The following is a 27,036-nucleotide window of genomic DNA, read 5'->3' as shown; positions in this document are numbered from 1 at the left end:
GGCAGCGGCTTAACCCACTGAGCCACCCAGGCGCCCATTATTTCTTAAGCTTCTCTTTCTAAAATGGGCTTCCAGGGGCGCCTGGGTGACTCAGTGTGTTAAAGCCTCTGCCTTCGGCTCAGGTCATGATCCCAGGGTCCTGGGATCAAGCCCCATGTTGGGCTCTCTGCTCAGCAGGAGCCTGCTTCCCTGCCTCTCTGCCTACTTGTGATCTCTGTCAAATAAATAAATAAAATCTTAAAAAAATAAAATAAAATAAAATGGGCTTTCAAGCAGGTCTGCTCTGTGCCAGAGCAGTCAGAGATTGGCTTCAGAGCCAATCCTGCCTTTATAATTCACATTGTTTCATCAAAAGCAATTGTGCATCAGAGTCAATCCCGCATTTATAATCCACACTATTTCATCAAGATAAACCTGGACATCGTGGGTCCTTTTCATGATATGCATTAGTCCACATTTACTACATGCCAACAACTGTACAGACACTGGGACAAAGATGACTAGAATATGCCACTTTCCCCAGAGAGTCTCAATGTGTACTAGGGAAGGATGGTAGGAAAGCACAGAATTACCTTACGGTGCACAAATTCCTTTAATAGAGATGAGAGCAAGGTAGTGAATGCCTGGAGGAAGGAACAATGAACCTGCCTTGGTGTGGGGAGGTGGTGGGTGTAGGGAAGGGTAAGGGGAGTAGGTTCAGAAGAGGTAACAGATGAATTCTTGCAAGAGGAGTAAGAGTTTACCATGCAAGGAAGAAGAAGGTATTTTTGGCAGAGGTTACAAAAGAGCACTGAACCCAGCTGAGGTATCTTCTTGGCTGCCATCCCAATTCTGTCTTTCTGAATCTAAGACCTTGGACCCTTTGAGCCTTCAGGTTCCAACTATGCAGCACAGAACTGACAGTCTAGTGGGAGGAGAAAACTAATGGAACAATCACAAAATAAATATAAAATTATCAACTGTGATGAATGAAAAAAAAAAAAGCACAGAGGGCTATAGCAATAAGACTGGTGGATCTATTTTTGACTGGAGTATCGGAGAAGGCCTTCTCTGGAAAAATACGACAAGGGAACTGAGACCAGAATTCAGAGGAAAGTAGTGGTTATCCCCAGGGAGGGGAAGTGGCTATAAGGCAGGAGGAGAAGACGACTCACTGCTTATTTTATACTCTTTTGTATCATTAAAACCTGTTCCGAGTACATGTATCATTTATTCAAAAAAATAAATAAACTGAAACCTGAAAGGCAAAGAGGAATTTATTAGGCAAAGAGTTGGAGGATGAGTGTTCCAGGCAGAGGGAATAGCAGTGCAAAAGCCACCTACTGCATGTTCCAGGAAAAAAAAAGGCGGTCAGTGTCTGAAGCAAAGTGAGAAGAGCACAGAGTATACCAGAAACCAGAGGAGTGAATGGGAACACCCCACCCTAGGCCTTGTGAAGGGTTTGCATTTCACACTGAGCAGCTGTAAGCAGGGAAAGGGTATGTCTGACATGTTTTTAAAAGATCAACTTGGGTGGCTCAGTGGGTTAAAGCCTCTGCCTTTGGCTCAGGTCATGATCTCAGAGTCCTGGGATTGAGCCCCACATTGGGCTCTCTGTTCAGCAGGGAGCCTGCTTCTTCCCCCTCATGCCCCCCCCCCCACCCGCCTCTGCCTGCCTCTCTGCCTACTTGTGATCTGTCTGTTAAATAAATAAATAAAATCTTAAAAAAAAAAAAAGATCACTTTGGAAAGGTGAGTGAGAGCATGGATGGGTTAAGAGATTCAAGGGGCAGCCTTGGCTAAATTGTTGGTAATCTCACTGTATCCACATCCCCCTCTTTATTCCATCCCCTACAGCTGCCAAACTGATCCTTCTAAAACACAAACCTAATCACGTTGTTCTCTTTCATTAATTCAACAATTTATTCATTGTACCCACATAATTTTTTTAAAGTATTAGTATGTGCCAGGCACTGTAGCAGGCACTACAGAGACACCAATGAATGAGGCAGGGAAGGTCTTGGCCTTATTTCAAAATGTTCATACTCCTTAGGTAAGCATTTCAGAAGCCTGATTCTATAATCTACTTTCAACGACTTCATCTCATTCTCCCACTCCTCCAGGCCTTTAAAACCTTGCTCCTCAGCCACAGAGCTATACTTGCCATTCTGTATGAACCGTGCAGTCGCTATGCCTCTGTGCCATGCTGGGCAGTAACCCCTACTGGGACTGCAACTCTCCGACTGGTGAAATCCTAGCCAGCCTCCAGGGCCAGCTCAAATGTCACTGTCTCCCTGAAACTCTTCTACTGCCCTAAACGTTCAAAGATCATCGATTTCACTTCACTGTTCTAGCTCTCTGGTGCCTCCACTATATAGTATAACATTTTATATAAAGAAAACTCAGATGCCAACCACCATCCTTAAGTACACAGAAACTCAAACAAACCCCCCATGGTTTCAAACAGCAGAACCAAAGGTGATCTTTGAGACAGTAACACATCTTAGGTGAAAGCAGCAGCCTGTCTCAGCCTCTCTTCTGCCAGAATTCCTTGGCAAGGAAGCATTTTCAAATCCAGTTTAGGGCAATCCCTATAATTAGAACAGCTGGTTAATTAAGAAGCTGGTTCAAACTACTGTTAAATTAACCATTTTCCCCCTTAAATGAAAGGTTTTGGTCAAATTACCAGTGTTTAACTGCTTAATTAGCCTGTTGTTTATGTTATAAAATTTACCAGTTTGAAAGCCTCCGATTTCTAGTAAGTTCAACAGAATTCTTCCCCTGCTCCTTGTCGTCAAACTGGATTTCCTGCTGTCACATTAGCACTATAGCCTCCTAAGAGGAAAGGCAACTCTTTTCACTGAAGACATAGAACCCCAGGGTTTCAAAAGGAGACTCTGAAGATCTTTCAATTAGTGCAATTATAGGATGTAATCACATATTGTCTTCTCCCACATCACATCTCTTTTCTTTATATATGCCAGAGCCAACTGTCCTTCAGTGTCCCTGTTTACTAAGCTGGGAACTAAACCCATCAATCCAGGATGCGGGTAACAATGTCACTTTAATCATTTCTCCTTCAGAATTAGAACAGGCATTTTTAGCAGGGCTATGCTGCAGAAATAGGGGGAAACACTGCGGTAGCCCCAGTCAGAATTTATTACAGGATATTCTCTTCATTCAGTGGACTACAAGTCCCTTACATACCACAAGGGCAGGGACATCCAGGCACCTGGCAAATAATATGCACTCAGAAATTGCCTTTATGAGGCACTTGGGTGGCTCAGTCAGTTGGACATCTGACTCTTGATCTCGGCTTGGGTCTTGCGCTCAGGGTCATGAGTTCAGGGCCCACACTGGGCTCCATGCTGAAAGGTTCTTAAGACATTTTACCAAGGGGCGCCTGGGTGGCTCAGTGGGTTAAAGCCTCTGCCTTCGGCTCAGGTCATGATCCCAGGGTCCTGGGATCGAGCCCCGCATCGGGCTCTCTGCTCAGCAGGGAGCCTGCTTCCTCCTCTCTCTCTCTGCCTACTTGTAATTTCTGTCTTTCAAATAAATGAATAAAATCTTTAAAAAAAAAAAAAGACATTTTACCAAGACAACCTGCAGTGATTTGGCCCTGGCAGCTACCCACTTTTGTCAAAATCTCTTTACAAACTTTTTCCAGGTTTTCTAATTACAGTACACCTAATTGCTTGGATTTGAATGTGCCACGTTTCTCTGATTCTACCTTTTTGCTCATGCTGTAATGAGAGGACTCTGAGTTCTCACTTAACCACTTCAGATCTCTTTACATATAGGAATATATATATCTATATATCTATCTACCTATCTATATATTTCTACCTTTCTATGTATGTTCAAAACAGTAAGAAAAAGGCAGTCACTACAACCACACCCATCTTTTAGAGAGAGCAGCTGGGATGGCACCCAGGCCCACAGAGAGTAAATGGGTGAAGGTTGGAACAGGGCACTGCTTCCCACTCTTCTTTTCTGAAAACCAATATAATTCAATCTTGGAATTTCTGACTTTAAGGATATCTGAAAAAACCCATAATAAATGCCAACAAAACTATGTCCTTTCAAGTAGAATTATCTTGGCATGCCAACACTGGTGAGTCACCTTGGGCCTTCTAGAGGGCCTTCTGAGATTCCCTGACAACAAATGAAAAATGGGCAAAGGAAAAGATAAATGGCCGGTAAGTGTATGGAAATATGGTCAACCACTAGTAATCAAAGACGTGCAAAATACAAATACAAGGGATGGCATTTTAAAACTTATAATATTACCAAATATTAAAAAAAATAATGCTTAATATTGATGAGTGTATGAAAAGGGATTCTCAAATACCAAAGAAGAATAAAATAACGCAATCTTTCTGGAGACCAATTTGGTAATACACATCAATAGCTTTAAATATGTCCATTTCAGGGCACCTGGGTGGCTCAGTTGGTTGAGCAACTGCCTCCGGCTCAGGTCATGATCCTGGAGTCCCGGGATCGAGTCCCACATCGGGCTCCCTGCTCAGCAGCGAGTCTGCTTCTCCTGCTGACCTCTCTACTCTCATGCTCTCTCTCTCTCAAATAAATAAATAAAATCTTTAAAAAAAAATGTTCATGTTTCATTTGACCCAACAGTTTGACTTTTAGAAATGTATGCTGAGTAAATAATCAGACAAGGGTATAAATATTGATGTATGAGGATGTTCATATAGTGTTGTTTACATTGAAAAATCTTGGAGATAGCTTGAATTTCTCCAAATAGAAAACTGTTTTAGGGGCACCTGGGTGGCTCAGTTGGTTGAACATCTGACTCTTGGTTTCAGCTCAGGTCATGATTTCAAGGTCGTGGGATCAAGCTCTGTGGTGGGCTCTGCGCTCAGCGTGGTGCCTGCTTGAAATTCTTTCCCCCTTCCTCTCCCTATCCTCAGCAGGGAGCCTGCTCCCCTCCCCACCGCCTACCTCTCTGCCTACTTGTGATCTCTCTTTCTCTGTCAAATAAATAAATAAAAATCTTTAAAATCTTAAAAAAAAAACAACAAGAAAAATAAAAAGAAAAACTGTTTGAGTAAATTATTTTATTATTCCCCACCTCTCTTTTCAAAAGGATCCCCTCCCTACTGGATTTCCTCCAACAGGTTTTAACATGCCCTATTTGATCCCAGCTTTAAAAACAAAATAAGGGACACCTGGGTGGCTCAGTGGGTTAAAGCCTCTGCCTTTGGCTCAGGTCATGATCTCAGGGTCCTGGGACTGAGCCCCACATTGGGCTCTCTGCTCAGCAGAGAGCCTGCTTCTTCCTCTCTCTCTCTCTCTGCCTGCCTCTCTGCCTACTTGTGATCTCTGCTGTCAAATAAATAAATAAAATCTTTTAAATAAATAAATAAATAAATAAATAAATAAAAACCCTCAGATTTAAGTAGTTCTCAAATACTAAAATATACTACAAAATTACGGTAACCAATAGTATTTTAAAAAAGGTTAGTAATGGCATCAAATATACAGACAAATCAATGGAACAAAAATAATCCCAGATCTATATGGAAACTTAGTATATGATAAAGGTGACTTTCTCATACCTAAGAGGAAAAGATGGAAGTTTGAATAAATGTTGAAACAATTACTAAATAAATAAATAAATAAATGTTGAAACAATTAAGTACTCATTTGGGGGGAAAAACTGCATCACCACTCACTTCTCATTCCAGCTGCATCACATATATAAGGGGAAAAAAATACCAGAAGATAACATGAGGGATTTTTTTAAACTAATCTTGGAATAGTGATTTTTCTAAGCAAGAAACAAAATCTTGATATCAAAGATTAATAAACTAAGCTTTATAAAAACTTAACACTTCTTCTCAATTAAAAAACACAGGAAGTCAAGAGACAGATGACTAGAAGCAATTCAAAGCAGAGGTGACAGAAAAATGCTAATTTCCTTAATATGTAAAAGCTATGTAAAAAAATCTTATAAATTAAGAATGAAGAAGCTAGCAACCCAACAGAAAAATGGACAGAAAGTATAGACAGACAGTTCGCAAGGAATGAAAATAGCCAATAAGAATGTGGAAAGATGGGGCGCCTGGGTGGCTCAGTGGGTTAAGCCTCTGCCTTCGGCTCAGGTCATGAGTCCTGGGATCGAGCCCTGCATCAGGCTCTCTGCTCAGCGGGGAGCCTGCTTCCCCCTCTCTCTCTGCCTGCCTCTCTGCCTACTTGTGATCTCTCTCTCTCTGTCAAATAAGTAAATAAAATCTTAAAAAAAAAAAAAGAACGTGGAAAGATGAAAAGAAAAGAATGTGGAAAGATGATAAATTCTCTCAAGAAATGCAAATCATAAAACATAACTTTTTTACTACCAAAAAATAAGATGTTTTATAAAATCCAGTTTTGACCAGAAAATAGAAATGTAAATTAATACAACTTCTCTGAAGGGCAATCAGATGATACTTACTAAAAATTTTAATCATAATCCATTGACTCAGCAATTTCAATTCCAGGAATTTATCTTATAAATGTACAGGAACAAATTCACAAAAATGTATAAAGATGGTTGCTGCAGCATTTTTGAAATAGCAAAAACTCAGAGAACAAACTAAATGTCCAGCATTAAGAATACTCATACACACACAGTATATTTTCACATAAACATAAAACTTCTTTTATATATATATATTTACTTCTTTGTCAGAGAGAGAGAGCGAGTGAGCACACACACACATCAGATGGAATGGCAGGCAGAGGGAGAAGCAGGCTTCCTGCTAAGCAGGGAGCCCCATTCAGGGCTCCATTCCAGAACCCTGGGATCATGACCTGAGCCGAAGGCAGATGTTTAACTGACTGAGCCACCCAGGTGCCCCTGCATAAAACTTCTTGAAAAATATACAAGAAATTGCTATCAGTGGGTATCACTGGGGAGTAAGACTGGGAAATAGAAAATTTGACTCTTCATCATATACATTTTTGTATAGTTTATTTTTATCCTATGCATCCATATAAATGCATTTACAATTCTTACAATTGATAATTTTAATAGTAATTTTTTTAAAAGTTCCTCAGAAAACAAACAAATTCAAAATGAACTTTGCCTCTAGTTGAGGGTAAGGGATGAGACCAAACCCATGGAATAAGAGCACCTGAACATAATCTCTCTTTACTTTATTTATTTATTTATTTATTTATTTAAAGATTTTATTTATTTATTTGACAGAGAGAGACATAGTAAGAGAGGCAACACAAGCAAGGGGAATGGGAGAGGGAGAAGTAGGCTTCCCACTATGCAGGGAGACCAAGTCAGGGCTCAATCCCAGGACTCTCTGATCATGACCTGAGCTGAAGGCAGACACTTAACGACTGAGCCCATCCAGCCCCATAATTTGTTTTAAAACAAAACAAGGAAAAAAAATAAAACAAAACAGGGGCGCCTGGGTGGCTCAGTGGATTAAGCCGCTGCCTTCGGCTCAGGTCATGATCCCAGAGTCCTGGGATCGAGCCCCACATCGGGCTCTCTGCTCAGCAGGGAGCCTGCTTCCCTTCCTCTCTCTGCCTGCCTCTCCACCTACTTGTGATCTCTGTCTGTCAAATAAATAAATAAAATCTTTAAAAAAAAAATAAAAATAAAAAATAAAAAAATAAAACAAAACAAAACAAGGACACCTGGGTGGCTCAGTCAGCTAAGTGTCTGCCTTCAGCTCAGGTCATGATCCAGGGTCCTGGGACTGAGGACTGAGTCCCACATAGGGCTCCCTGCTCAGCAGGGTGTCGGCTTCTCCCTCTCCCTTCTGCCCCTCCCCCCATTTGTGCTTGCACATGCTCTCTCTCCTTCAAATAAATAAAATCTTAAAAAAAAAAAAAGAAACAACATGTGTTGGAGAGGATGTGGAGAAAGGGGAACACTCTTACACTGTTGGTCAGAATGCAAGATGGTGCAGCCACTTTGGAGAACAGTGTGGAGATTCCTCAAGAAATTAAAAATAGAGCTTCCCTATGACCCTGCAATTCCCCTACTGGGTATTTACCCCAAAGATACAGATGTAGTGAAAAGAAGGGCCATCTGTACCCCAATGTTTATAGCAGCAATGGCCACGGTCACCAAACTAGAAAGAATCAAGATGCCCTTCAACGGACGAATGGATAAGGAAGATGTGGTCCATATACACGATGGAGTATTATGCCTCCATCAGAAAGGATGGATACCCAACTTTTGTAGCAACATGGACGGGACTGGAAGAGATTATGCTGAGTGAAATAAGTCAAGCAGAGAGAGTCAATTATCATATGGTTTCACTTATTTGTGGAGCATAACAAATAACATGGAGGACATGGGGAGATGGAGAGGAGAAGGGAGTTGAGGGAAATTGGAAGGGGAGATGAACCATGAGAGACTATGGACTCTGAAAAACAATCTGAGGGTTTTGAAGGGGTGGGGGGTGGGAGGGTGGGGGAACCAGGTAGTGGGTATTAGGGAGGGCACGTATTACATGGAGCACTGGGTGTGGTGCAAAAACAATGAATACTGTTACGCTGAAAAGAAATAAAAACAACAAAAAAATGAACATCTGCCATAATGTTAGTAATTGACAAAACTGGGTTTATTTGACATATTATCTTTTTTCAGTCTTAGGTGGTTTTTTTTTAATCTTTCCAAATAAAAAGTGTAATTAAGAGGAAAAAATGTGAAAGAAAACCTTTCCTGGGGGTGCCTGGGTGGCTCAGTGGGTTAAGCCTCTGCTCAGGTCATGATCTCATGGTCCTGGGATCAAGCCCCGCTTTGGGCTCTCTGCTCAGCAGGGAGCCTGCTTCCCCCTGTCTCTCTGCCTGCCTCTCTGCCTACCTGTGATCTCTCTCTCTGTCAAATAAATAAAATCTTAAAAAAAAAAAAAAGACTATAAGTTTCTAAAAGGCAAGGACTGTATCCTCTCAATTTTGTATCTCCAGCACCTAAAACATATCCTCGTATAATAAATGTCTGTTGGGAGAATGAAAAAATAAAAAGAAGCCCATATTTTGAAATACTGGGCTTTGCGGCTGGTAGAAATGGTGACCCTCTACATACTGCTGTCATTTTCTGAAAAAATTAACAGATATAAAACCTCTTCTGTACTGCCTGGCATACATGACGCACTCAGTAAATGTTAGTTTCCTTCTTGTTTCCCATTCTTTTCCCTTTGATGCTCTTTTCTTTTTCTTAAGATTTTATTTATTAATTTTAGAGAGAGAAAGAGAGCAAAAGTACAAGTAGGGAGGAGGTACAGAGGGAGAAGGAGAAGTAGACTCCCCACCAAGCAGGGAGCCCAATGTGGGGCTTGATCCCAGGACCCCAGGATCGTGACCTGAGCCAAAGGCAGACGCTTAACCGACTGAGCCACCCAGGCTTCCCTCTTCTAATACTCTTTAGGCAAATGACCAATGTCATTAAACCAAACAACTAGGGGCACCTGGGTGGCTCAGTGGGTTACAGCCTCTGCCTTTGGCTCAGGTCATGATCCCAGGGTCCAGGGATCGAGCCCCGAGTCGGGCTCTCTGTTCAGTGGGGAGCCTGCTTCCTCCTCTCTCTCTGCCTGCCTCTCTGCCTACTTGTGAGCTCTGTCTGTCAAATAAATAAAATCTTTAAAAAACAAAACAAAAAAAAAAAAAACATCAAACAACTATTTTGAAATTTCTCACATAATGGACAAAGCAGAAAGGGCAGGTAATTGGGCTGAAACAGACTAAAATTCACAGAGTTAATCAGACTGAATGGAAATTCATTTTGGACAAAATACTACATGAAAAGCCCTTGCCTAGTAGATGATAGGCATAAAAGAGAGGTCTGAAATAGCAGCAATTATAACTATAATAACTAACTTAATGTATTTTACCTCGCTGAACCTTTAAATTCACTGTAGTTTGTACTATATTTATCCTCATCGTTTTAAGCGAGGAACGCAAGGTAATGGAGAGGTAGCCAAAGGTCACAGAGTAAGTATGTGGTAGAGCTGGGAACCAAACTTACTAAAGAGCTCTTGCTCCTAACCACTTTATATTCTTGCCCTTGTCCTATTCCATGTTGGGGGTGGAATGTGGTCTCAGCCACTCTTCTCAAAGATATGTTAGGAATCTTTCTAGACAAAATTATTACAGAGTGTTAGAGAGTCGCTTAAAGCAAGCAGATCATATCAGGAAATAACCACATACCTGCAGAACTGATGGGATTTTCTCCTGAAGTTCTGACCCTAAAACGAGGGGAAAGTATGTTGAATAAAATTAGAAACCCACATTTAATCTACACAGTTATCAAGACTTATATGCTTCTCATTAAGGTGAAGTCAATGCTAGATACTCCCTTATTCTTTCCTTCCCTTCTTTCCATAAACATTACCAGGTGCCTATTATGTGCCAGACATCCTGAGGATGCAAAAATAAGGAAATTGTGTCTATCTCTGGTCTAGTTGGGAGAGAGATATGTAAACAAATTGATCCACAATCTAGTGCTGGTCCAGAATTAAAACTTGTACAAGATTTGGTGGAACACAGAGTAAAGTGTGGTCATTTCCACCAGAGGGGTTAAACCATTTGACCTGAGTTTTAAAAATGCAGAACTGTGGGCGCCTGGGTGGCTCAGTGGGTTAAGCTGCTGCCTTCAGCTCAGGTCATGATCTCAGGGTCCTGGGATCGAGTCCCGCATCGGGCTCTCTGCTCGGCGGCGAGCCTGCTTCCCTCTCTCTCTCTGCCTGCCTCTCTGTCTGCTTGTGATCTCTCTCTGTCAAGTAAATAAATAAAATCTTGAAAAAAAAATGCGGAACTGTTCTTAATTATTTAGCCTTAAGGAAAAGCATTCCAGGCGGAGATATGAAAGTGGTCTGTTCAGAGAACGGCAACCAGCTAGATGTGAGTGAAACTTAAGCAGCAGGGAAAAGGGAGGTTGATGAAAGAGGTAATCAGGGGCCAGGTTATGAAGAACCTCATACACTGTGCTAAGGAATTTGCTATTTACCTGTATAGGCAGTGGGAAGCTCCTAGCAGATGTGAAGCATAGGCATAGGCTATGATCAAGTTTAGGTTTTAGGAAGTTAACTCTGGCAGCAGGTGAGCAATAAATGGGAAGAGTAAGAGAACCAGTGAGGTGGTTCTTGCAGGAGCCTTGCAAGAAGGGTAGAGAGGAAGGACCAGGAACGAGAGCCAGAGTGAACAGAGAAGTCAAGGACTATGGAGGAGAATAATACAGCTCTGTTTGGCTTACTAGGTTTTTAGCATATTTTAGTTTTGCATCCTGCGAAGTTTTGAAACGAAATTGCGGCACGAGCTGGAGACAAGCAAATCTGTGATTAAATGCTGACTGTACCATTTCCAAACTGTGACCTTTGGCAAGTTCTTTTATATCTCTGTAACTCAGTTATCTCATCTTTAAAATGCAGATAATAATAGTATAATCTCGTGGGACTGAAAGTCTATCTTAAACTCTCTGAGCCAGTTTCCTCTTTTGTAAAATGACGTTATCTATATTTGTCCTGTAATATTTTTGTAAAAATTAGAGAGAACATGTAAAATGGTTCTATAGTAAGTAAGCACGGTGCTATAGTAAGTACTTACTGAAGAGGTGACTGATCAATGATGGGGGAAATAGATTACAATGGAAAGGAATAATAGGAGAAAGGCTTCAATAAATGTAAAGGATTAAAGAAATCATGCAGACTCATGGGTGCCATGTGGTCCAGGGAGATATACAATTCATTGTTTTATATCATATGGCTGCCACACGTAAGACACTCAGTGATTACCTGCTACTTCAAGAAATAAACTACCAAATGCCTTTTATTACCACTGAGAGAAAAACAGTGGGGAGTAGCAAATTGCATATGCAAGGCAGTGGGAAAAAAAACTTGGGTTTGAATTCTAACTCCAACTCATACTAGCTATGTCATCTCGAGCAATTAATTTGCTTCTCTGGACCTCAGTTATTTATGTATAAAATTAAGATAATATGACCCATTTCACCAGGTCACTATGAGGATCTATTCACTCATTAAACAAGTATTTATTAAATGCCTACTATGTGCCAGGCACCATTCTAGGCTCTAAGGATACAGCAGTAAACTAGACTAACATGTATGATATATGATGTATGATGCTTATATTCTAGGGGACAGGTAGGGAAGACAATTTAAGTAACTTTACATATACATCTTTCTAAAAAGTCTCAGGTGGTGATACCTGCAACAAAGAAAAATAAAGTAAGGGAAGGGAATAAAGATTGATGGGGTGAGAGGGGGCATTGTTTTTACATAGGGTAGTAGGGGAAGACCTCTCTAAAGGGATGACATCTGGGCACAAACCTGAATGAATTAAGGAGGGTCAAGCCATATGGATAGTTTTTTTAAAAATTTTGTTTAAAGGGTGCCTGGGTGGCTCAGTGGGTTAAGCTTCTGCCTTCGGCTAAGGTCATGATCCCAGAGTCCTGGGATCGAGTCCCGCATCCGGCTTTCTGCTCAGCAGGGAGCCTGCTTGCCTTCCTCTCTCTCTGCCTGCCTCTCTGCCTACTTGTGGTCTCCGTCTGTCAAATAAATAAAATGTTTTAAAAAAAATTTGTTTAAAGATTTATTTATTTATTTTAGAGAGAGCACGCATGCATGAGTGAGCACATGGGGGCAGGAGTAAAGGGAGAGGGACAAGCAGACTCCGCACTAAGCATGGAACCCTGAGCGTGGAACCAGACATGGGGCTCAATCTCACGACCCTGAGATCATGACCTGAATAAAAATCAAGAGTCTGATATTCAACTGACTGAGGCACCCAGGCGTCCCTAATTTTTTTTTTAAGTAGGCTCCACTCCCCAACACAGGCCTTAAACTCATGACCCCAAAATTAAGAGTTTCATGCTCTACTGACTGAGCCAGCCAAGCACCCCTAGCCATATGGATATCTAAGGGAAGAATGGGCAAAGATCCTGGGGTAGGAGAGTGCTTAGATCCTCAAGAACTAGAAAGGGAGCCTGTATGCTAAAGCTGAGTAAGCAGTAGTATACAGATGAGGAGACAGATTATGTAAAGCCTTGTTGGATATGGTAAAGAGTGTAGATTTTATTTCTCTTTTTTTATTAGTTTCAGAGGTAGAATTTAGTGATTCATCAGTTGTATATAACACCTGGTGCTCATTACATCAAGTGCTCTCCTTAATGCCCATCACCCAGCTACCCCATCTCCCCCTTCCCTCCAGCAACCCTCAGTTTGTTGCCTAGAGTTGAGGGTCTTTCATGGTTTGCCTCCCTCTCAATTTTCATCTCATTTTATTTTTCTTTCTGTAGATTTTACTTTGAGTAAGATGGGACACCATTAGAGAGTTCTGAGAGAGAAGTGACATAAACTATCTTGATTTTCAAAATAATCATTCCAGGGGTGCGTGGGTGGTTCAGTTGGTTAAATGTCTGCTTTTGGCTCAGGTTGTGACCCCAGGGTCCTGGGACTGAGACCAGCATTGAGCTCCCTGCTCAGTGGGGAATCTGTTTCTCCCTCTCCCTCTGCCCCTCCCCTGCTCATGCTCCCTCTCTCTCAAATGAAAACATAAAATCTTTAATAATTAGTTTTTAAAAATAAAAAGAATCAGTCTGATTTTAGTGTGAAGGACAGAAGAGAAAAGTAAAGCAACGGCATCAGTTAGGAGGCAGAATGATGATAGTAAATATTAGAAGGAGCTGGTCCCCAGTAATTCAGCAAAACAGAAAGCATGAGACCTGAAACTGGAGCTGAGGAAAGGTTTGATTCTGTATATATTTCAAAAGTAGAACTGAGAGGATTTGTTAAAGAACAGGATGTAGAGTAAGAGAATTAAGTGTTAAGGATGACTCCAAGGACTTTGGCCTGGGCAACTAGATGAATGAAGTTGTACTTACTGAGAATGGGGAAGAGAGAGATGACGGGGGAGTTAATGTTTGAGATGCTTAGTAGACATGCAGGTGGAGATAATGAAGGAAAAATGCTGGGTGAACTACCCAAAAGAATGCAAATATTAGCTATATTTAATCATTATTATTAATATCCTTACCTTAAGAGAGAAAAGGCTTGCTTTAAAATAGTATTGTTCCTCAGGCACAGCATCTAGAGCAAAATAGCCATGTTAGGACAATTTTAATTATTCATAGCCTTCCAAGCACCTCTTCAAAAAGAGGCTAGAAACCCAAATTACACAGCCAAAAAGGACCCAAAGCCTCTTGTCTAGCAAAGAAGCTGTCTTTCAGTTAATACTGAACATGTAGGCAAACCAAGGTCATCTTCGTTCTTATTCCACCCGCCACAAAAAATGCTAGAAAACATAAGTCCCCCTCCATGCTACTTTTTGTTGCTGTTGTTGTGTTTTACCTTATTTTCTCTTTCCAACAGGATCTTTTTTTCTACTATCAATCAACAATTATGCATCTGCCAACCACAGGCACCATGCAAGGGACTTTTAACTCTTTCCTAATTCTCAAAACACCGCAAGACAATTTGACAGGTGAGACAGCTGAGGCCCATAGTTTATATTCTGAGAAATCATACCTAGTAAGTGTCTAAGACGACTGTTTTACTCCAAAGGCTATGCCTCTGTTAGAGCACACTGTCTTAATAATACTAATGACACCAATATCAACAAAACAGTAATAATGAGAGGAGGCAGTAGCAGTGGCAGCTTCCCTCCCTACGTTTCCCCCCTTCCTGTTCCTTCAAACTCCCTCTGCCCTGCTGAAACCCACTCAAACATCAGTGGTACAGCGTTCCTAAGGGAGGGTTTAACACAGAGGTCTTTTTATAAAGTAACTAGATAATAAATCTAAAACACCTTAGGCCCCATAACATGAAGAGGAAATCCTGTCCTCTAAGGGTAACAATTTAAATCCCTTCAACAAGTATCTGTTAAAATCCTATTACACAAAAACAAGAAAGTCTGAGAAACTGTCACAGACAAGAGAAGCCTAAGGAGACACGATGACTAAATGTAATATAATATCCTGGATGGAATCTAGGACAGAAAAATGACATTAGATTTTAAAAAATGAAAGAAATATGAATAGTATGGGCCTTAATTAACAATAATGTGTCAATATCAGTTCATTAATTATGAAAAGTATACCATACTAATGTCAGATAATAACAGGGAAAGTAGATATGAGGTATATGGGAATTCTCTGTATTATCTTTGCAACTTATCTGTAATTCTAAATTATTCTAAAGGGTACCTGGGTTGCTCAGTCGTTAAGCGTCTGCCTTCGGCTCAGGTCATGATCCTGGAATCGAGGCCCACATCAGGCTCCCTGCTCAGCAGGAAGCCTGCTTCTCCCTCTCCCACTCCCCCTGCTTGTGATCCCTCTCTCTCTGTGTCTCTGTCTCATAAATAAATAAAATCTTTAAAAAAATAAAATAAAAATAAATTATTCTAAAATTTTTTTTTATTTTTTTTTCCATTTTATTTATTTTTTCAGCGTAACAGTATTCATTCTTTTTGCACAACACCCAGTGCTCCATGCAAAACGTGCCCTCCCCATTACCCACCACCTGTTCCCCCAACCTCCCACCCCTGACCCTTCAAAACCCTCAGGTTGTTTTTCAGAGTCCATAGTCTCTTATGGTTCGCCTCCCCTCCCCAATGTCCATAGCCCGCTCCCCCTCTCCCAATCCCACCTCCCCCCAGCAACCCCCAGTTTGTTTTGTGAGATTAAGAGTCATTTATGGTTTGTCTCCCTCCCAATCCCATCTTGTTTCATTTATTCTTCTCCTATCCCCCTACCCCGCCATTATTTTTTAAAAAATATTTTATTTATTCGACAGACAGAGATCACAAGTATGCAGAGAGGCAGGCAGAAAGAGAGAGGAGGGGGGCGCCTGGGTGGCTCAGTGGGTTAAAGCCTCTGCCTTCGGCTCAGGTCATGATCCCCGGGTCCTGGGATCGAGCCCCGCGTCGGGCTCTCTGCTCCGCGGAGAGCCTGCTTCCTCCTCTCTCTGTCTGCCTCTCTGCCTAGTTGTGATTTGTCTCTGTCAAATAAATAAAATATTAAAAAAAAAAAAGAAAGAGAGAGGTATTTCATTTATATGAAATACCCAGAGCAGGCAAATCTATAGAGAAAGAAAGTAGATTAGTGGTTGCCTAGAGCTGGAGGGTCTGAGGTGGTAGGGATGACAACTGAGGGATACGGAGTTCCCTTTTGGGGTGATGAAATGTTCTAAAATTGATTATAGTGATGGATATACACTGAGTGTGTATACACACACACAAACATATATATATAAATTTATATATCTATATATTTCTTAAGCTGTTCAAATACATGACCCTGAGATCAAGAGTCACGTGCTCTCCCATACTCTACTGACTGAGCTAGCCAGGTGCCCCAGACTCTGAATTTATTAAAAGTCACTGAATTGCATACTTTAAATGGATGAATTATGTGGTATGTGAATTGTATCTCAATAAAGCTGTTTAAAAAAAATGTAAGCATCCTTGTCCCACAGGAGTTTGAATGGCTGGAGATACAGGCACACTTCTGTATTAAACAGCTAAGCAATACCACAAGCATTATATGACTTAAGTCAAAATAGGTGGTATGAATAACAAGCACCTCCCGCAAGAAATTCAGGTGGAGATGGCTAGGAAAAATTCTTCTTTTGAGGTAATACAGACACTGAGAATCTGTTCAAAGTCATGAACGTTCTCCCCAGACAAATACATATAAACACAAATAAACAAAAGTTTGCACACTACTTAGGGAGATTCACTGAAACTCTTCACATCACCCATATACCACTATGCTAAATTAAGAGCTCCTCAGGGACAAGGATCATGTATTCCTCTCAGGCACACTGCAGACATTCAATCAACGTTTGTTTTTGTAAACAAATAAATGATTAGAAAGCGAATGAATGGCTACCATTTATTAAGCCCCCACTTCTATTTTGTTTGGTACTTAGCATGTATCTAAATCATAATTCCCTTACAGAATAAGTATTATTATCCCGCTTTACAGTTAAGAAATGAAGATTAAATAATTTGCCCAAAGTCAAACAGCCACTACCAAAACTGGCATAGGATCTCAGGATTCTCTGAATCTAAAATCCATAATTCCCAATATTCTACACCCTCTCTCTCAAATATGTTAGTGCTTAAGAAATCCAGGCAGGGGGCGCCTGTGTGGTTCAAGTCAGTTAAGAGACTGACACTTGGTTGCGGCTCAGGTCGGAAGATCAAGCCCTGTTCTGGCTCCGCACTTGGCATAAGACTCTTTCTTTCCTTCGCCCTCTGCCCCTCCCCCCACCACACACTCGCTTGCTCTGTCTCTCTTCCTCTTTAAAATAAATTATACACACACACGTTTATGTATATGTATATATGTGTGTGTGTGTATATGTGTGTATATATATACACACATATATATATATATATTCTGTTCACTCATCTTTATTCTGTTTGTCATGTTTGATAGATCTTAGCCCTGGAGAAATGAGACTGCTCTGCTCTAACTCCAGGGAGGGGAAGTACTGGCCAAGGTATGATGGCACTGGCTGGAGCTCCTGACTCCCAGGGCTCCTTGTTGCCTTCACTGCCTTTCATGCTGGCCAGTTAGGTTAAGCATATTGTACACATAATTACAAAATCTTTTAGTATCTGATTTAATTGGAGTGTTTAGGATCATCTATGTATTTTGCCCTTCCTTCCATCTATTCATATCCTTTCCAATCTCTGGGACCTCACATTCTCCAGGAGATTTCTCCTAAATTTGCTCAAACTGTTCCCTTCCCCTGCCCCAATTTTTTAAAAAGATTTATTTATTTATCTGAGCTACAGGGCAGAGGGAGAGGGTCTGAGCCGAAACCAAGAGTCAGATGTTTAACTAACTCTGCCATACAGGCACCCCCCAGAATATATTCTTAAGTGGGTCACTTCATACAGAAGAGGAATTGAATGGGAAGAAAGATCAGATGACACTGATTTTTTTCCTCACTTTAATCACTCGGATTTCTGAGTCTCTACAAAAGCAAAGGATTTAATCATCTAAAAGCCAGGCTTAAGGGTTGGCAATTTTCTGAAAGACATTTAAATTGTGGTGTGAACTCTCCCTTTCAGCTCTGGGAAATGTGCTTCCTCTCCCCTGCATGCTCGGCATTATTTATCAGAACAAAAGTAATCTATTTTGGGACTGTATACACAAATACCCGCTCCTCCCAGTCAGCAAATGAAGAGCAGCTATAGCTCTGCAGCAAATAGGAAGAGGAGGGCGGTGATGCTAGTGAATGAACAAATGAATGGGGACACAGCTGCCACAATGGGTTACCAAAATACTTGTGCCATGAGCTCAGGAGTCAAGAAAAGGGGGACCGCACAGCTACCAAAGACTGAAGTCACAGAGCCAAATCTATGCTGTATGAGTAGCTTCACACACCTGAGCCCCAGGTGAGTAGTGACAGTAGTGAGTCAGGGGACCATGAGGCAAGCAACTGAAAGCTGTTTTACAAGTATTAGCCGAGGGGCTCCTGGGTGGCTCAGTCAGTTAAGCAGCTGCCTTCAGCTCAGGTCATGATCCCAAGGTTCTGAAATTGAGTCCCACATCTGGCTCCCTGCTCAGCAGAGAGTCTGCTTCTCCCTCTCCCTCTGCCTCTCCCCCATTGCTCATGCCCTCTCTCTCCCTCTCATGCTCTCTCTCTCAAATAAATAAATAAAATCTTTTAAAAAATTAAAAAGAAAACATTTTAAAAATAGCTATTAAGAGTACATTTGTGTAATTTGTGTATTAATACCTTTTTTTTTTTTAAGATTTTATTTGAGAGACACCTGGGTGGCTCAGTCGGTTAAGCCACTGCCTTTGGCTCAGGTCGTGATCCCAGGGTCCTGGGATTGAGTTCCGCATTCAGCTCTCTGCTCCGCGGGGATCCTGCTTCTCTCTCTGCCTCTGTTTGCCACTCTGCCTGCTTGTGTGCGCGCGCGCTCTCTCTCTCTGACAAATAAATCAATAAATAAAATCTTTTAAAAAAAGCTTTTATTTATTTGACAGACAGAGATTACAAGTAGGCAGAGTGGCAGACAGAGGGGCAGGGTAAGCAGGCTCCCCGCTGAGCAGAGAGCCCAAAGTGGGCTCAAAGCTGGCTCAATTCCAGGACCCTGGGATCATGACCTAAGCCAAAGGCAGAGGCTTTAACCCACTGAGCCACCCAGGCGCCCCTTTAATAAATATTTTAAACAGCAGTTACTATCACTTATTGAGTACATCCTTTGTGCTGATCACTTGACACATACTATTTCAGTTCCTCTTTATAGCAATCCTCTGAAAGAGGCATAATTGAGATAATTGTCCCTATTTTACAGAGGAAAAAAAAAACAGAGGCTGAGGAAAACTGCCTGAAGTTATAGGTTTGGTAAGAGGCGCCAAGAATTCAAACCCAAGGCTGACTGAATCCAAAGCTCATGTCTTCCATTCTACCATACTACCTCTCAACAGAGTAATATCAATGACTTAAATTCATATGCTAGTAACAATAGCATCAATAATCCTACCATTTCTTGAGTAACTGCTATCTGCCAAACATCATTTCCTTTAATCCTCACAACCATTCTGTGAGGTAGGTTTTTTGACCCCCATTTTATTGCAAGGGAACCAAAACTCAGAAAGGTGAATTAATATGCCTCAAGCACACAGCTGGCTAGTGGTGTTTTAGCTGAATTTTCCCAAGTTCTTTCAAAACCACTTTTTTTCTTAGTCTTTCCCAAATCTCTTCTTAATATATTTATTTTTTTATTTTTTTAAAGATCTTTATTTATTTGACAGAGAGAGTGAGAGAGCGCTCAAGGAGGGGGAGCTGCAGAGGGAGAGGGAGTCGCAGGCTCCCCGCTGAGCAGAGAGCCCAACACGGGGCTCCATCCCAGGACCCCGGGATCATGACCTGAGCCGAAGGCAGACGCTTAACCGCCTGAGCCACTCAGGTGCCCCTTAATATGTTTAATATGTTGGGGTGCCTGGGTGGTTCAGTCATTAAGCGTCTGCCTTAGGCTCAGGTCATGATCCCAGAGTCTTGGGATCATGCCCCGCATCAGGCGCCCTGCTCCACCAGAAGCCTGCTTCTCCTTCTCCCACTTCCCCTGCTTCTCCCTCTCCCACTTCCCCTGCTTGTGTTCCCTCTCTCACTGTGTCTCTGTCAAATAAATAAATAAAATCTTTTTAAAAAATATGTTTAATATGGTGACTGTCAGAGTCTGTCTTTGCATTGAGTCTTTATGGCACTTAGGGGCACAGGTTATGGATTCATACAAACCTCGGTTTGAATATCAAACTTCCACGTTCATAGTTGTATGATCTTTGGCAAGTCCCTTAAGAAATACTTAGCCTCCCATGCATATGATTAAATTTGTATGAAATGACCAGAACAAACACATCTATACGGAAAGAAAGCAGATTAGTGGTTACATGGGAATGGGCAGGGGGTGAATGAGGAATGACTGCTTATGGGTCATTACAGGGTTTCTTTTGGGAGTGAAGAAAATGGTCTGGAATTAGACAGTGATGATAGCAGCACAACTCTGTGAACATACCAAAAACCACTGAATTGTCCATCTTAAATGGGTAAATATTATGGTATGTGAATTATATCCCAATTTTTTAAAAAAGAAACATCTGGCCTTTTAGCAATAACTGCTGGATTGTATTTCCAGGCCACAGTTGAGCTTTGTTAAGCCTATATCCTACCTCCTTCCAGGGCTAAATTGTTTAGAAATACCCGGTTAAAAGGTTAAGTCCAATACCCGACCATCTCCCCAAGTCTCATTCACATATTTGTTTGCATATTGTCCCCTGATCCAAGCTCCGCTGCTTCTCTCCCTCCCAATTTCTTCTGAGACCTCTGGAACCTCAAATACATTCTCATTTCAGGGCCTTTGCACATACTCTCTCTGCTTAAATTCTATCATTCTTTAAGTCTTAGTCTTGTAGCATCCTCAAAAAAACTTTCCTTACTGCTCAGATTTACTTGGATCCTGCTGTTATACACTCACATAGCACCCAGAATACTTCTTTCGTGGCATTTATCATAATTAGTTAAGTAGTTAAATGTTTAATTAGCCTGTCTCTTTTGCTAAGAATACAACCTCCATAAAGACAGGAAACTGCTACACCCCAACATCTACCATACTTTCTGGCACACTGTGGGTGGTCAGTAAATATCTGCTGATTGAATTAATAATCCCTCCAAACCTCACTTCCTTATCTTTATTTTTTTTTTAAGATTTATTTATTTACTCTGGATGGGGGCAGAGAGAGAGGAAGAGAGAGAATCCCAAGCAGACTCCCCCACCCAGTGTAGAGCCTGGTGCGGGGCTTGATCCCCCAACCCCTAGATCATGACTAGAGCCAAAACCAAGAGTCGGACACTCAATCAACTGAGCCACCCTCAGGTGGTATCCCTCCTTATCTTTTTTTTTTTTTTCCCTCCTTATCTTTTTTTTTTTTTTTTTAAAGATTTATTTTTTGACAGATAGAGATTACAAGTAGGCAGAGAGGCAGGCAGAGAGAGAGAGAGGAGTAAGCAGGCTCCCAGCCAAGTAGAGAGCCCGATGCGGGGCTCGATCCCAGGACCCTGGGATCATGACCTGAGCCGAAGGCAGAGGCTTTAACCCGCTGAGCCACCCAGGCGCCCCCCCTCCTTATCTTTAAGGATAAGGAGGTATCCCTCCTTATCTTTAAAGAGGTTATAAAAATATTTACCTCAGGGATGCCTGAGTGGCTCAGTTGGTTGGGTGTCTGCCTTCAGCTCAGGGCATGAACTTTTGTTCAGTCACTTATTCGCTCAATATATACCAGGTACTTACTTTAGGTCAAGTACACTGTAGGCTGGGTACATATACATATAAAGAAAATATAGGGGCACCTGGGTGGCTCAGTGGGTTGGGCCTCTGCCTTCGGCTCCGGTCGTGATCTCAGGGTCCTGGGATAGAGCCCTGCATCCGCCTCTCTGCTCAGGGGGGAGCCTGTTTCTGCCTGCCCTTCTGCCTGCCTCTCTGCCTACGTGTGATCTCTCTCTCTCTCTGTCAAATAAGTAAATAAAATCTTAAAAAAAAATATATATATATATGTATATATATATATATGTATATATATATATATATATGTATATATATATATATACATATATATATATATAGCTGCCTACCCTCAAATCTTTCTAGTGAAGACAGTAGATGTGCAAATTATTTATTACATTGCAATGTGAGATCAGGGTAATGGGCTGTATAGGAAAGGGAAGGATTGGCAACTTGGAAAGGCGAACGAAGGTTTTCATTCCGCATTTCACAGAGGAGGAAAAGCAAGATTAACTAATTAGGGAAACATAAAATACTCAAAAAAGGAAAAGCAGTGGGGTTTTAGGAGAGAGAGAAACAATAGGCTCCAGTCTCAGCTCTATGGTTGACTCAACTGGGTGTTGACCTATTAAAAAAATAAAAGCATTCAGGGGTGACTGGGTGGCTCAGATGGTGAAGCATCTGCCTTCAGCTCAAGTCATGATGGTCCTGGGATCGAGCCCTGCCTCAGGCTCTCTACTCTGCAGGAAGCCGATTCTCCCTCTCCCACTACCCCTGCTTATGTTCCCCCTCTGGCGCGCGCGCGCTCTCTCTCTCTGTCAAATAAATAAATAAATAAATAAAATCTTTTTTAAAAAGCATTCATTAATTCAGGCATTCAGTAGGACATTTGAAAACCTATCATGTACCAGACACTGTGCCAGTAGCTTCCATTTCATTTCTTGTGTCTGTGACAACCGAATGAACTATGAAAATGAAAGCAGTACATAAACTGCAGAATACTACCAATATCCCTGCATATACAGGCCTTCACACCTTACAAGTACTATTATTTACATTATCTCCTATATTTGTTACAACAATTCTAACTGTGGCACTATCATCTGCATTTTACAAATAAGAAACTGAAGCACAGAGAGGTTAAATAACCCATCTAAGGTGATATACATAGCAAGATATAGAACCCATGTCTGATGCAAATCCCCTGGGTTTCTCTTTTTTTTATTTTATTTTATTTTATTTTATTCATTTATTTGAGAGAGAGAGAGGGCGCAAGCAGAAGGAACAGCAGAAGAAGAGGGAGAAGCAGGTTCCCCTTGGGACATGGGGCTCGACCCCAGGATCCCAGGATCATGACCAGAGCCAAAGGCAGACACCTAACTGACTGAGCCATCCAGACACACCCCTGGGTTTTGCTTATAAATGTAAAACTTTAACACTTCCAGACTGGCTGAAGATGGTCACAAAGATGGTCACAAGACTACATATGATTAGATGCCAAGAGATAATACCAGCTAGTTCAGAAAATAATCATTTTAGCCAGAGGAGTCAGAAAGGTTTTATGGAGAAGATGAGACCTGAGCTGGGTGTTCAAGGATGGAGCATTTGGATAGGTGGTGAGAAGGGTGAGGGTACTTCAAGTGAGACTAGCCAAAGCAGCAGGGCAGAGTAGAAGAATAAAATCAGTAACAAAGGCATCTGGAAGACAGCAGTGGTATCAGACTTGGAGAGGCCCTATATGCCCTTTTATCTTTAGGTGATGCCCTAATGACAGATTTACCTACGCTCTCCTGGAGTCTAGAATGGTAGGAAACAGTATTCCTTGAAAACTTAGAGGTTTCCCTTTCAGCAGTCCTCAGAATCAAAGCAAATTCAACAGGGTCATGGAGTCACCAATCTGACCATCTTTAACAGTGGAATTTTGAAACTTCCTGATTTTTTTTAAATTATCCTTTTACCAGATCTGGCCAAATTCTCACAATTAGAGTAAAGTGAATATTAGTGAGTTATTTCATAAAGATGTAAGGCTTGAGCCATTAAGGAAACAAGCCTAAAGACATTCAGGGACCACTCCAAGATAACTACTGGTAGACCATGAGCAGCAAAGATCATGCTGACCTATATATATCATGGACATAAAATTTCTACAATGCCTAAAATAAAATTTTAACATAAATTGCTAAAAGTAAGTCATCATTCTGAGCAGCATTCTACAACTAAAAGAACACAACTGAAATCTGTTAAGAGGGCAAGGGAAGACCAAGTAATTCATTTATCGTGATTCAGACGGTTTTACTGCAGTCATTTAAATAACGTTTTGTAAGCAAAAATTTAGGTTATTTCCCTTTTCATATCTCCAAGTAGCCTCACATCCCATTCTGGTCACCAAGTCAAAACGGTATACTTAGACTCTGGAAGTGCAAAAATAAAGTGACCTCCTCAAGGTCATTCAGATTATCGGAACTGATCTGGGTTCCGAGATTCCCACTGCGGAGCTCTTCTCTTTTCAGGCCAATGGGCTGCCAGGGTGGCTGGTGGAGGGGGCGTGGCCCATTGGCAAACGCCTCCGAGTGCGCCCGGGAAGGAATGGAGGGAACACAAGCCTTTGATTACAAGGCGCCGCGTGTGCTGCCGGGAGAGCCTATTCTCGCCGGTCTCTCATACCCGGATGTCTACAGAGGCGGTGATAGCCTGGTTGCCACCTCCGACCTCTATTCTCCCCACCACCTCCGCCGCGCCCAGAGTGCTTGGTACCTACGTTACCTTTCCCAGGGCTCCGTTCATCCTTTGCTGCTGCGGCCGGTAACTGTAAGCTGAAAACCTGCCCAAGCTGAAGCGATCCCCGGGTGTCTGAAAACACTGACGGAACGCCTCGACCGTGTCCAGTAACAATATGATACCGAGAGTCACTCAATCCCCGCAGCACCTTGGTTCCGGTAGCTTCTGAAACTCAGAAGCTAGAAAACTCCAGACTCCGCCCTCGCTACAGCTTAAGTGTTACCTTCACTGCGGTTCTTCCTGGCGGAATTGCCACTTCTGTGTTGTGCTGAAGCTTTGCACACGATTCTGCTATGTCATCCACCATACTGTGTATTAGTTGTTATTGTCTCTTTCACATATTTGATTGTGAGTTCCTCAAGGACTGAGATCCTGATGAATTCATTCCAGTGGCTAGCAGAAGACATGGAGAATTCTGACTTCTAACCTTGACTTAAAAGCTAATTGGCCCTAAGTGAGCTTTTCTGACATTCAATTGTCTCATAATAATTGATAATAACTACTTTCTATTGACTGACCATTACTTGCAATGCATTATACTCACAGCATCCTTTAATTTATCCCTCACAAGCCTGTTAGAGAAATATTATCACTTGATTTTACATATAACGATATTCCAAGAGGTTAAGAGACTTGTCTGGGGCCAACCAACTGAAGCACAGCTGAATCTCAAACTCAGTCTGGTTTATGCAGTGTTTTCCCTCTGACATACCCCTTCTACATGAGATAATAATGTCACTGCATATTCAATTATTTTACACACATTAACCATTTACTTAGCATGACTTTGTGCCAGTCCTTTGATTAAATCTTGGGAATACAGAGATGAATAATACATAGTCCTTGCCCTTAAGCGGCTCATAGAGAATTTCATCAAACTAAAGAGCTTCTGTGCAGCAAAGGAAACAATCAACAGAGTGAAGAGACAACCTACAGAATGGAAGAAAACTTGCAAACCATACATCTTTTAAGGGGTTAATTTCCAAAGTATATAAGGAATTCAACTCAATAGCAAGAAAACAAGTAACTTAATTTTAAAATGGGCAAAGGCATTTGCCACACCCAGATGGACCTAGAGGATATTATGCTAAGTTAAATTAGTTGGAAAGAGAAAGACAAATACCATAAGATTTTACTTATATGTGGTCTCTAAAAATCAAAACAGACTCTTAAATTTGAAGAACAAATTGATGGTCCAGAGGGAAGGTGGGTGGGGATGGGCGAAATAGGTGAAGGGGATTAAGAGATACAAATTGAAGTTATAAAATATGTCACAGAGGGATGCCCGGGTGGCTCATTCAGTTAAGCATATGCCTTCCACTCAGGTCATGGTCCCAGGGTCCTAGGATCGAATCCTGCATTCTGGCTCCTTGTCCAGCAGGGACGCTTGCTTCTCCCTATCCCTGTCACTCGCCCTGCTTGTGCTCTCTCTCTCTGTCAAATAAATAAATAAAATCTCTTTAAAAATATTTTTAAATTTTCTAAACAAAATAAAATAGTTGGGACTCATTGAAGCAGGGTACAGATTGGTGGTTACCAGGCATTTGAGCAGGAGTTGAGAGCAGAATGGGGAAGTGTTGGTCAAAGGGTACAGAGTTCCAGTTATTCAGGATTAATTAGGCTTAGAGATCAAAGCATGATGGCTACAACTAATAATACTGTATGAAATAATGAAAATATGCTAATAGAATAAACTTAGGTGCTCTCATCACAAAAGACAACTATAAGAGGAAATGATATGTTAACTAGCTTGTAGATGTGTATCAAATCATCATATTGTATGCCTTAAATATATACAATTTTTAAGCAGCTGATAGAGATCAGTAGGGAAGCCAAGTCATAAACAAATAATTAGAAAGCAATGATGAATTCTAATTACAGAGATATACAGGTAAACTTTGTGTATGAAAGGAGCACCTGGTCACATAAATTCAACATCAAGTGAAATAACAAATCTGCAGTTGTTTTTATTGTTGCTGTTATTATTTTGCTCCACTGTTTTGATGTTATTATTGTTGTTCTTAGCAAGGCAAAGATGTAAAACCTGGTAAATATAAATGGGGCTTCAGTGATAGGGAGTTTGCTTTATTGTCAGAAACCCTGTCAGGATCTCGTATCCTATTGGGGTGCCTTGGTGGGTGGCTCAGTAAGTTGAGGATCTGACCCTTGATTTCAGCTCAAGTCATGATCTTGGGGTTGTGAGATCAGCAGGCATCAGGCTCCTTGCTTGGTGGAGAGTCTGCTGGAGATGCTCCCTCTTCCTCTCCCTCTGCCCCTCCCCTGCTCTCTCTCAGAAATAAATAAATTTTTTTAAACCCATTATCCTACTTTTTTAAAATCGATTTTTCCTATGATGAAATTCCAAGGTGCTACAAAGGAATATGTAGGAAAATCTATGTCCCCTAAAGGTAGTCCTTAACCCTTTAGGGGCAGAGTTGTTAAGAGATTATCTAAAAAGACAAACTCATGGTTAAGTGATGCTCTGAGCATAAT

General features: G+C 41.4%; 1 protein-coding gene across 1 annotated transcript in view; it reads right to left on the bottom strand.

The window, feature by feature from the left end:
• The window catches only part of MRPL48 (mitochondrial ribosomal protein L48), a 57,081-nt gene extending 32,391 nt beyond the window's left edge, over positions 1–24,690 (bottom strand). The window contains exons 1-3 of the mRNA XM_046017743.1: positions 24,524–24,690; positions 13,999–14,051; positions 10,156–10,193 (exon numbers count right to left, since the gene is read on the bottom strand). Coding sequence (XP_045873699.1) covers positions 10,156–10,193; positions 13,999–14,051 — 91 coding nt within the window. The 5' untranslated portion in view covers positions 24,524–24,690. The remainder of the gene's footprint in view (positions 1–10,155; positions 10,194–13,998; positions 14,052–24,523) is intronic.
• Positions 24,691–27,036: the final 2,346 nt, after the last annotated feature.

This window comes from Meles meles, chromosome 8 (genome assembly GCF_922984935.1).
Source record: "Meles meles chromosome 8, mMelMel3.1 paternal haplotype, whole genome shotgun sequence".
NCBI lineage: Eukaryota > Metazoa > Chordata > Mammalia > Carnivora > Mustelidae > Meles > Meles meles.
This window is presented reverse-complemented; position numbering and strand designations above follow the sequence as displayed.